Source organism: Hyperolius riggenbachi, chromosome 8, assembly GCF_040937935.1.
Source record: "Hyperolius riggenbachi isolate aHypRig1 chromosome 8, aHypRig1.pri, whole genome shotgun sequence".
In the NCBI taxonomy this organism is placed as follows: domain Eukaryota; kingdom Metazoa; phylum Chordata; class Amphibia; order Anura; family Hyperoliidae; genus Hyperolius; species Hyperolius riggenbachi.
The window spans coordinates 241,894,742-241,907,392 of NC_090653.1; the positions used below are offsets into that span (position 1 = coordinate 241,894,742).

Below are 12,651 nucleotides of genomic sequence, written 5' to 3' on the forward strand. Positions count from 1 at the left end.
GCCCATTATTTATCCAGGGGAAGGTTCTGAAGATAGTATCTGTGACTTTAAAGCATGTTGTAGTATGCCCCCCCCCCTCCCCCCGCTGATGAAAGATTCTGCTAATGTGTGCAATAAAATAATTACATCAGTCCTTATCTGCCTGAAATCTCTGTGGTAGGGAAGGCTGTGGAAGTAGGGTGAAACACCTCTGCTAAACTTTTATATGTAAAAAGAAGAGGTAAAAATGTAAGGGTTTTTTTTAGTAATAAACCACATTACCTGCATGCATTTTAATGTGCTTTTGAGATGCCCTAGGTGCTAAAAATGGTGCTTGGTTCCCTTTAAACTTGCCTAGGGCAGCCAGTGAAGACTGCCTCGGGCGAGCCATCTAGCGTGTGTACAGGGGCCTCCCGACGTGACATGACTTACCTGTAGGGAACTCCACCAGAGATTCTTTACGGAAGACTCCTTTAGTTAGGGAGAAACCATTTGCGGTGCTTTCATGGGGGAAAGCTCCTGACCAGTAAAGGGGGGCAATCATAGACACCAGCACTCTCATTAAGGAACCTGACACAGAAAAAAAAAAGAAAAGCAGAACTATAAATAAATCCGTTCTATATCCTTTTCATTTTTACATGCTCATTTGAGACTAATCAGCTTCTTTACTTTATGGAATAAGGTCACTCACTTATGTTATTTCTACAGTCTCACAAAGATCAATAGGCAAAGATTCAAAAACACTGCTACTAGGCCATAGGCCAGCCTCCTTCACACACCTGGAGCACAAGCTAATCCAAATTATAGCCATCACGAGCAGGGGCACTGTGAAAACTTTGGATGGAGCCCCCTCGCTTTCTGCACAGGTAAACTGAGAACCAATGTTATTCAGTTGGTTAGTGCACACTTTAATGTGTTTTCCCCATGCAGATAAAAACAGACAGCAGGGAAGCACTGCAGGCATTTTCTCTCATTAGCTTCTGTGATAAAACGTGCGTGTTTTCACACATACAGACACACATGGGGCTTGATTCACTAAACCGTGATAACTCATAGCACGGCCGCGCTAGCGTTTTTGCGTGCGTTCCCTGAATTTTCACACGCAATCGCAAATTTTCATTCGTGATTGTTTGTAAATATTCGTGATTGCGCATGAAAACACGAGCAAAAAATGCTAGCGCAGCCATGCTATGAGTTATCACGGTTTAGTAAATCAAGCCCATGGTGTGCAGAAAACGCATACAAAAAAACGACAGGCGAACGTGCTCCCAGCATGCAGGAAGCCTAGCAGAGGATCCAGGCGAGGAAACGATGAGCATGAAAGGGGCTGGAGGAAGCCCCAGGTATGTGTATAAATATATATATATATATATATATATATATATATATATATATATATATATATATATATATATATATATATACTGTATATCATTTTTTTTCTAGATCTCAGGATTCCATTAAAGTGAATCTCCGGACTAAAAATCTACTCAGCAGCACTGAAAAGGCTTTGTGTTTCTTTAACAGTTTCTCAGCATCAGAACTTTGTTTCTCTTATACAAGCCTCATTTTTAGCTGCACAGAAGGAAACTGCCCGGGCTTTTTTTCCCTGATGCTGTGCAAAGCATGATGGGATTTCTTATTTTGTTGTTCTCGTTTTGCTGTTTTGGTGCCATTTTTTTTTTGACATTTTGAATTTGACATTTGAAGCCTAGCGTGTGCAGCTGGGAGGGGTAATCAGGACACACGATAGTTGGAACTGTGTCTCCTGCTCCTTGTCACCTCCTTTCAACCAAAAAGATGGCTGCCCCATGACAAAGATGGCAGCCCCCATGAATCACAAACATTTACCTGTTCTTTTAAAACAGGGTGGGTAAGAGGTTATATTACCTATCTATTCTAATTAACATAACTAATGTAACTTGATGACAGTATGTTTGTTTAGGCTGAAGTTCCCCTTTAAACAAGATGTGATCTGCAGATATTTCTTGACTTTTGTGTAAGGTGCATCCATGAAAAAGAAGGATTTAAATGGACTACAAAAGCAATTGTTTGGTCTTTGCTGGAATTGGTCTTTCGCATGTGTACAATATTTTTAGTACGATCAGCAGGGGCGTTGCTAGCATCCTAAGAGATCCAGGGCACTTTTGGGCACGCAAGCCAAAAAATGGGTGTGGCCACGTAACAGAATGTGGGTGTGGTCATGGGTGGAGCCAAATTTCCATGAACTTAACAGCAGTCCAAAGTAGGACAGCCCATCAAAATATTGAATGAAGCCCCCACTCTATTAATATAAATAAATAAAAAACATGAACCAAAAAAATGATAAACAGCCAGGCAAATTCACCTGGCTTCTGTGCTGACTAGTCTGACTTTCTCCTGGAAAGGGTGGCCTGCCGCCAGGTTGTCTGGCAGTCCCCCTATAGCAGGGGTCAGGAACCTTTTTGGCTGAGAGAGCCATAAACGCCACATATATTAAAATGTAATTCCGTGGGAGCCGTACAATATGTTTCAAACTGGGACAGTGTACATGCGCAGCAGAGGGCTCACGTCCCTGTTGCTTTGGTGTTGTGTATATAGTTGATCCACCAGGCAGCGGAAGTGTCAGACACGTCTTCAGCTTCTCTTGGGTTTCAGTAACATCAGCAATTTCCCAAGAGCCAGACAGGAGATACCGACTAACAGCTTGTACAATTAGCTAGCTAACTTGGGGATTGATTCACTTCGTAGGACGAGATCCCCCCCACTTTGGCCCAATAGACTGCCTGTCAAAAGTGTGGGGACCTCATCCTACAAAGTCACTGGACCTGACAGTCCAGGGTGGGACAATTGGAGCAGCCATTAGCTTTGGGGGAGCTTGAGTAAGTTAGTAGTGTATGCTACAGCAGTGGTGTGCCTACTTTGACAATTTTACTTGCACTGTCACACTAAGCTGTGCTGCTTGAGCAGTGTAGGTTATTATTATTTTATTATTTTTATTATTTATATAGCGCCGACATATTACTCAGCGCTGTACAGTGTATATATATATCTTGTCACTAACTGTCACAATCTAATCCCTACCATTGCCATATGTCTATATTATGTAGTGTAAGTACTGTAGTCTATGGCCAATTTTTAGGGGGAGCCAATTAACTTATCCGTATGTTTTTGGAATGTGGGAGGAAACCGTAGTGCCCGGAGGAAACCCACGCAGACACGGAGAGAACATACAAACTCTTTTGCAGATAGTGCCCTGGCTGGGATTCGAACCAGGGACCCAGCGCTGCAAGGCGAGAGAGCTAACCACTACACCACCGTGCGTAGTGAATCAACCCCTACTGATTTGTCTGCGAGCCAGATGTAGCCATCAAAAGAGCCACATCTGGCTACCGAGCCGTAGGTTCCCTACCCTTGCCCTATAGCATTCTCTGACTTTCTAGTGGACCCCCCCCATTCTCCCACAGACCTCCCATTGAGACATCACAGCTCCCAGCATGCCCCCATAGAATAACCACAGCTCCCTGCATACCCCCATGAAGCCATCACAGAGCCCAGCATGGCACCACAGCACCCAGCATGCCCGCCATTGAGGCACCAAAGCACCCAGCATGCCCGCCATTGAGGCACCATAGCTGCCTCTGCCTAGGGGACATCAGGAACACCCCAGAATAGATCCACGGCACTTGCCTCTGATCTTTGGGGCTAGCAACGCCCCTAACGATCAGTCTTTCAAACCTTCATGACAAATGTATGTGGCATATTGACACCTTGTCTTCCAAAGATTACCCAGCACTATGATTTTTGAGAAACTCAATGCTAGAATTGAGGACAGGTCTAAAGTTTTCTGAAAAACCTGGGCTCCCTATAGAGGAAATACCTCCACTAGCGTAGTACAATAGATGCTGATATGATGTTAAGCTTCCATACAGTGAGAGTTTATACTGTATTGGCTGCTTACCATCCCATCTCAGTGTATTTCATTTTAGGATCCAGTAGATTATTACATTTTGTACAGCGTTTGCACTGTTTCTGCTAGATAATTTGCATGCTTCAGAAAATGCACAAAGTTTTTTTGCGCAATCGCGAATTTTTCTCAATCGCGCGAAAATGCACACAAAAACGGCCGTGATATGAGTTATTACGGCTTAGTGAATCAAGCCCCATGAGTGCTGTACAGTCATGTCGCTCAGGCATAACCCAGTGACATGTCTTCTGCTGGAAATCTTTTAGGATCTAAAATACTCCAGTATCATTAACAAATAGAAATAGCACAAAGACCATGTGATCTTTTTGCTTCTGCATTTTTTGTATAATCTCATTCAAGCAACTTTCAGAAGAAGAGAAGTGCAAGGGGATCTTCTACAATGGAGTGTTACTTATTCCATGTCCGATAAGCAGGCTGGAGGTGGAGAGGGACAGAGCAAGCATAGAGCTACAACAGTGAAGCGCTGGAGAATAGACAGGCTATGTTGCATGGTAGAGGTGTGAATCAAAAGAGTTCTGCTTTAACTGTTGTATGCAAATGACATAGTCACATGACAAGCAATGGGGATGTGCTATACCTATTGCCGGGGGGATGTTCTCTACGCTGCTGCTGATGGTGGTGACTCCAGAACGGGCATTTTCCGTCATATTGGCACTCAGGGAAGACAGGCCGAAATCCTGGTCATTGATGATGCCGATGAGGCTGGCGCGTACACGGGTGGCGACGGCTGAGACGATCGGGAAAAAACATGTTTAGGAAAATATTATATAGGTGCCAGAGCAAGACATCGTGATATCAAAAACATTGCAAAATACACAAATACTGCATACAGTAAGATACCAATGTAGTCCAACTACTACACGCCCTGATTTTAACATGGTTTAGTTTTTCTTCATTTTAACATTTGAAAATAATAAATATATCGATTTAATTGATGGGATTAACGTTTAGAGTCAATTAAACACTTTTTCAGTAGAACAACACATATAAAACAGATATGTACATCAGTCTTGAAACGGGTACAAATAAGGAGGAAGAAAGGGACATGGGGAAGGAAGAAAGAGGGACAAGAGGAACTGTCCATCCAAAAGAGGCACAGCTGGGAGCTAAACAGTGTATGTGCTCCTTCACTTCTCAATACACAAGAATAAAGCAATGTATAAACTACATAATTGATTGGTTTGGCTCCAAATATAAATTGTATCACCTCTTCTTATATAGTTTGTTGTGCTCTACAGTCTCCAATTTACAATCATGTCTATGAGGTATGCTTATTGTTAATACCAATCCTCCTCAGTAGAGGAAGAATAAGCTTGTACTACTGAGGAGGATTGGTATTAACAATTAGCAGTGGCGTAACTAAGGAGCTAACTAAGGAGCTTGGAGTGCAAGTATTTTCATGTGACCCCGAGCACTCTATTGCTATCAAGCCCCAAAACCTAAGGACTAGTGTGCAGTACTAATCTTCTTGGGGCAACTAGATTTGCACCCCACCAGGCAGTGGAGTAGCTAGAGATTATGGGGCCCCATAGCAAAGATGGAGGCACTCTTAATGCCACCTGCCCCTACCCTATGGATATAAGTTAATTGGGCAATTTACATTATCATGCAATCAAAACTGCACATAGTGCATAGACACTGAGTCAAAAACAGAGGGTGGAGAAATAAGAAATTAATGGTGAATACATGACATATCCACTGGGCCTCCTATGCTTCAGGGCCCAATAGCAGCTGCTATGGCTATTGCTACACCCTGCCGCTAGGTTTACATGTAGTAGACCACTCTGTTGGACGTACCTCGACAGTCAGGTAACTGACACGGCTGTAACTCGGTGTCTTTGCCGACACAAGGCTTGCCTCCGTTTTGTGGAGGAGGAGAGAAGCAGGAACGGGTTCGCTGGCGATTTCCTTCACCGCAAGTTGTTGAACACTGTGACCAACTGCTCCAGCCTGTCCACCCTCCGTCCACTAAAAGAAGACAGATTTTCAGGACACACACTGAACATTTATAACAAGCACAAAGGTAGAACAATAGAATGGCTGGATCTCTATTATACAGTGTAGGAAGGTTACCTGGGCAGGGGGGTAGATTGCAGGCCCGGACATCCACGTCTCGGCCCATGCAGGGTCTGCCTCCATTGGCTGGTGGAGGGTTATTGCACAAACGGATCCTTTCTTGCACTCCCTGCCCACAGGTTCTGGTACAGGGACCCCACTCCTGCCACTCCGAGAAGCCACCATTAACTGCCAAGGCACAAGAGATGATAGGAGGACACACTTATACAAATGATACAAAACATTCTGTTTGTGCAATAATATCCATATGAGACAAATTTCACTTGTACACACATCTAGGCCACATTGTCCACTCCTAACCTCTGATCTTTGTGGTTGGTAAAGCGGTATAAAACTCTAAAAAATGAAAAAAAAAAAAAAAAACACTGTATTGTGTTAATTAGTAATGTTTATAACATCCTGCCTTACAGAGATTGTGTTTTAATTGTTCAAGTTTAAAAAACATTTTACACTGGTTATTTCTTGCCTTTGCTGGCAACAGATGAAGAGGCTGTTATCCTAACTGTGCAGCTGATAAGATAGGGCCACTGCATGGAGGAAGGAGCATCAAGCAGGGCCCCACTGATAAATCTTCCCAGGAGTCTGTAGGAATGGCCCTGATTTGTGTTTTGAAAGCATAACCAAAAGCTCCTTCCTCCTGTAGCGACTGTAATTATATCTTATCAACAGCCCAATTAAGACAACAGCCTCTTCATCTATTGCTGGCAAAGGCAATAAATAACCAGTGTAAAATGTTACACTTTAACAATTAAAAACATATATGAAAGGCAGTTTTTTATAGATTTTTTTTAGATTTTCATTGTTAGACTTTAATACCACTTCAAACTACATAGAGATGCTCAATCAAGTGGAAAATGTAAAAAAAAAAAAAAAAAAAAAAAACAGTCCCTGATTATTATTTGTTGACATCATGGAACACCTGTACTGATGGTCATGAATGGTCATGAATATTTGGTCGGGTCAAGGAAAATCTAACTTTTGAAGGTATCTTTAAATTTCCAGTATGCCTAAAATAAGTACTATTAATGGCTTATATTATAAGTAAGTATTATTAATCATCAAGAAAGAAAATGAAGAGATTCAGAGGAAGTCTGCCACCTCCATGGCCAACTTTTTGGAAAGGCAACAAAGGCTTGCCCATGGCGGGCAGCTGCAGGGCAAGGGGACAGCTGGACATGGAAAACAGGAGTTGCTAAATATGACAGAGGAGGCTGAAATGGGGAACGCGTGAAAAAAAGAGAAACTGATGCTCAAGGCAGTTTTCTTGAAAGAAAGGGGTTGCTGTACATGGATGATACACATATAAGAGGGGGATGCACATGGAATGGTAGGGGCACTGCTGCACATGAAAGGGGAGCCACAACATACTTGGCCTAGGGGCACAAAAAGTATAAATCTGGCCTTGGCCACCTCCCTGCTAATTTATCATCCAGCTTGTGTAGCCTTTCAACAGATCTAAAGTGATGTAATGTCCTGTCTGCTCAATGAAGCTAGGAGGTAGACAAGATAATGGAACTTCTACTGGCAGGAGGCAGGGTAATGGCAGTCTATTGCCATGATGTTGGTAGCCCAACCCTGACTATCAGAAGTCCCAACCATGGCCACCAGAAGTCAGACCTGCTATCTACCTCCTAGTTTCTTTGGGTAATTAGGTAAAAACCTCACTATTATTTACAACTGCCAACGTGGGATGGGGGGGGCACATTAGACCATGGTGGCCAAATGTTTATAAATGGAGTAGGAGTAGAGGTCCAGTTGAGGATTTGTATGCACTTGTGGTATGGTCAAACAGATAAATGAACTTATGTACATAAGAAACATTAATTTTAGAGGATGGTGGGGAGAGCAATGGGTTGTAAAATATGTATTATTTCTGAGAATCCACCTCAACATAAAGATACCTCTAAGTTAATCCCTTCAATTTCAAACCTTACCAAAAACCCTTAGTTCCACACCACGTCGAGCCATCCCTGCTGAGTTGCTGACGGTACAGAGGTAATACCCAGAATCCTGCAGAAGAGCTTGTGGAATACGCAGGGAGCCATCTTTGAGGAACTCCAATCTGTACCAAAAATACAAAGCCTAACTCAGTCCTGACTGCTGACAATTAAACAGCAAGAGAAAGTCATAAAGACACCACAAGAAACCGACATGGGAACAATGTTACCTTGACATCTCCACAGACAGCTGGCTGCCATCCTTCCTCCATGTGACAGTGGGTGTGGGAAGCCCCTCTGCCCAGCAAGGTAAGACTGCTGTTTGGTTAACAGATGCGCTGACCACTGAGGGTCCGGGCATGATTGAGGGGGCAACTGCAAAACAGAGAGAGTCATGTGATCACCAGACACCAGAAAACAATACTAGCTCAATGAATATTTCCAACTAGCATGCAGCATAGACCTGGACCCATCAAATGCACTTCCTGCAGATTTTGATTTGCCCAGTTCCAGGCTGCATGAAATCTTCTTGGAGGCCAGAATTTTTAGCATCTCATTGAACATCTCTAATAATAAACACAAGCAAGGGAAGCTATGCTCATCCTGTTAAAGGGAACCTGAAGTGACCCTCCATGCTAAAAGGTACCGTTTCGAACGGAGGGAACTTCAACACTGGTGAAAGGGTTTAGTAAAGAATTGTTTTACATGCAATGAGAAAATATGTAAATATCCTCCATTCGTACAACACAATACAACCAGTTGTTTTATCATTACTAGAGGCCCAGCCTGCTGTGTTTGAGTGCAGAGGATTAAAGGATACCCGAGGTGACATGTGACATGATGAGATAGACATGGGTATGTACGGTGCCTAACACACAAATAACTATGCTGTGTTCCTTTTTTTCTTTCTCTGTCTGAAAGAGTTAAATATCAGGTATGTAAGTGGCTGACTCAGTGCTGACAGTGACTACAGTGTGACCCTCACTGATAAGAAATTCCAACTATAAAACACTTTCCTAGCAGAAAATGGCTCCTAAGAGCAAGAAAGAGAGAAAGAGATAAAAAGCGGAATTTCTTATCAGTGAGGGTCACACTGTGTAAGCCACTTACATACCTGATATTTAACTCTTTCAGGCAGAGAAAGAAAAAAAGGAACACAGCATAGTTATTTGTGTGCACTGTACATACACATGTCTATCTAATCATGTCACATGTCACCTCGGGTATCCTTTAAACCTCTGCACTCAAACACTTACAGCAGGCTGGGCCTCTAGTAATGATAAAACAACTGGTTGTATTGTGTTGTACGAATGGAGGATATTTACATATTTTCTCATTGCATGTAAAATAATTCTTTACTAAACCCTTTCACCAGTGTTGAAGTTCCCTCCGTTCAAAAGGGTATCCTTTAATGATTGTCTCTATTAACAAGGGTTGCTGTACGCTCACTTTGTATCTCTACAATGAAGGTCAGGGTGGTTCGGCCCACTGGGTTGGTGGCTAAACAGGTGTATTCTCCGCTATCCGAGGCCTGCAGGCTGTGGACTTGTATATACCGGCCTTTGGACAACACTTGTATTCTCCTGTCCGTCTGGAAGAAAAGAATCAAACAATTACAAAAGTAAGACGACAACAAATAATGAGATAAAAAAATTATACAGGAAAGTAAAAGTAAAAACGGTACTGAATTTTTAAGCACTAGTGTACTTTAAGTTTTATGTACTGTTGAATGTGTGCATGAATTTATGCACACATTTAAAATTATTGTGACTATTTCTCATACTTAACATCAACTCATTATGAGATAAAGTAAATCAACAAAAACAGTTCAAATATGAGATGAAACAGGAGAAGAGTTTAGAACAGTTTAGTGCATTAGTCCAACTGAGTTTTCCACATTAATGTCTTACATTGTTAAGCGTGCCAAAAAGTCGATTTAGGGCTTCACAGATACGATAAATACCTGGATTGGAGTTTCTCCTCGGAACCACTGAATGGTGGGAGCCGGGTCTCCTTCCACTCTGCACTCCAGGACCATTTGTCCCCCGATGGACACAGATATTGAACGAGGCTCACTAGATCCAATCACGCTAGGTGGAACTGAACAAAACATACTTACATGTTAAAATTGACAACTTTACAAAGGACACCTGACCTGAGAGGAATATGGAGGCTAACATATGTATTTCATTTTAAACAATGCAGATTGCCCGGCTGACCTGATGAGCCTCTGTCTCTGATACTTTTCACACTTATGCTAAAGTGGCAAACAGATCCATGAAAACGGATCTGATCACCAGTCGATCTGATCCGTTTTCAGTCCGTTGCCACTCTGTCTCCGCTCCGTTCACAATCCCCTCTTCATCCCCAAAGTGTATTTTTTTTTTTTAAACAACGTTTTTTATTTTCACCCCAGCAGAGCCAGGAAACAGAGAGTGAACAATCTTTTGTACATCTTGAACAGATAGGTCAAATATCAGATATGCATTGCAGGTAGCATTATTCATAGTAAACAGTTATCCGTTCAGGAAAAGGCATAACATGGTAAGTATTTTTGTTCCCTTATAACCTGGTCCCAATCCCAGCCCCCTCTAGCACACAAATAACTATGCAGTGTTCCTTTTTTTCTTTTTCTGCCTGAAAGAGTTTAACATCAGGTATGCAAGTGGCAGTTCCTGACTGAGTCAGGACCGGGTCAGACTACAGTGTGACACTCACTGATGAGAAATTACAACTATAAAACACTTTCCTAGCAGAAAATGGCTTCTGATAACAGGGAAGAGATAAAAAGGGTCAATAGTTCATAGATTTTTTCGCTCTGGCATACTTCAGTGAATGTGTCATTGAGCAAAAATCATAAAACAATAAAAACTTAAAAAGTAGATTTAAATATAAAATAAAACTGTGGAATATCTTAAAAAGTCATTTTTAGGAGAAGGAGGATAGATACAATTGTTTATTCGATTAGTTTATTTTCACCTCGGGTGTCCTTTAGGGCACATTCACAGTGAAACGTTGCATTTTTAATGCGACGTTAAAGTCGCAATGTGCCTGCGTTAAGAGGTAACGCACTGCAAGTAGTGAGTTAGCACAACGCAACATTTTCAATGCGACTTTAACGTCGCACTGTGAACAGCCAATAGGATTAGCATTGCAGTGTGGTAAGCTGCGTTATAAGACTTTATAAGGCCTCTTGCACACTGCACGCGATTCCGATTCAGATTCCGCTTTTTAATCAGTTTTTACATCCGATTCAGATTCTGATTTGCAGTTTGCTCCTTGCACACTGCAAATCGTAATCTGAATGGGATGTAAAAACTGATTAAAAAGCGGAATCTGAATCGGAATCGCGTGTAGTGTGCAAGAGGCCTCACACAGCTCTGCAACCTGGAACTGTGAATGCGACCTTAAGGCCTCTATCACAGTGCGACGTTAACCACTTCCCAACTGAGGGGTTTTACCCCCTGACCACCAGAGCAATTTTCACCTTTCAGCGCTCCTTCCATTCATTCGTCTATAATTTTATCATTACTTATCGCAATGAAATGAACTATATCTTGTTTTTTTCGCCACCAATTAGGCTTTCTTTAGGTGGGACATTATGCCAAGAATAATTTTATTCTAAATGTGTTTTAATGGGAAAATAGGAAAAAATGTGGGAAAAAAATTATTATTTTTCAGTTTTCGGCCTTTATAGTTTTTAAATAATGCATGCTACTGTAATTAAAACCCATTAAATGTATATGCCTATTTATCCCGGTTATAAAACCGTTTAAATTATGTCCCTATCACAATGTTTGGCGCCAATATTTTAGTTGGAAATAAAGGTGCATTTTTTTCAGTTTTGCGTCCATCCCTAATTACAAGCCCATAGTTTATAAAGTAACAGTGTTATACCCTCTTGACATAAATATTTAAAAAGTTCAGTCCCTAAGGTAACTATTTATGTATTTTTTTTAAATTGTAAATTTTTTATTTTTTTTTTAATTACAAAAAAAAAAAATTGGGGAGTGTGGGAGGTAAGGAGTTAATTTTTTGTGTAAAACAAGTTTATTTGTGTGTAAAAAATGGTTAGGGTGTAGTTTTACTATTTGGCCACAAGATGGCAACATTACCAATTTGTTTCATGCGACCTGCAAGCGTCCTTCCGGACGCTTGCAGGAAGTAGAAAGAGGCTGGGACTTTGTTATTTTTTCACAATGATCGCGCTGCTCAGCCGAGCGGCAGCAGATCATTGCGGGGCTTAGATCAACGAACGGGAATGGATTTTCCCGTTCGTTGATCTCTGGGCGAGCGGGCGGCGGCATGTTTACTAGCGGCGGGCGGCGTGTTTACGAGCGGGAGCGCATACAGCGGCGGGAGTGCGCAAAGTACGGATTTCTCCGTCCCTGGGGGTGAAAGGATGGAAAAAGGGGCGGAGAAATCCGTACGCGCGGGGGTAAAGTGGTTAAAGTCGCACGTTAGAAAATGTTTTAACGTGGACTAACGCACAGCAATATTAAGTCTATGCGACATTCACAGTGCACACCTTGCGTTGTAACGTGTAGCAATATTTAGAGAATGCTGCATGCTGTGCGTTTAGCAATAAATCTGCTGCGTTGTGTGTGTTGCACATGCTCAGTAATGTTTTTTTTATGTAACACATGCGTCGTTTTCGTTCCATCACTGTGCGACGAAAACAGCGCACCAAAC

The 12,651-nt window shown here is 42.0% G+C and overlaps 1 protein-coding gene across 1 annotated transcript in view; it reads right to left on the reverse strand.

The window, feature by feature from the left end:
- The window catches only part of HMCN2 (hemicentin 2), a 408,064-nt gene that overhangs the window by 43,961 nt on the left and 351,452 nt on the right, over positions 1-12,651 (reverse strand). Inside the window, exons 71-78 of the mRNA XM_068248458.1 lie at positions 9,923-10,059; positions 9,409-9,550; positions 8,190-8,334; positions 7,957-8,084; positions 6,020-6,190; positions 5,744-5,914; positions 4,524-4,673; positions 412-549 (exon numbers count right to left, since the gene is read on the reverse strand). Coding sequence (XP_068104559.1) covers positions 412-549; positions 4,524-4,673; positions 5,744-5,914; positions 6,020-6,190; positions 7,957-8,084; positions 8,190-8,334; positions 9,409-9,550; positions 9,923-10,059 — 1,182 coding nt within the window. The remainder of the gene's footprint in view (positions 1-411; positions 550-4,523; positions 4,674-5,743; positions 5,915-6,019; positions 6,191-7,956; positions 8,085-8,189; positions 8,335-9,408; positions 9,551-9,922; positions 10,060-12,651) is intronic.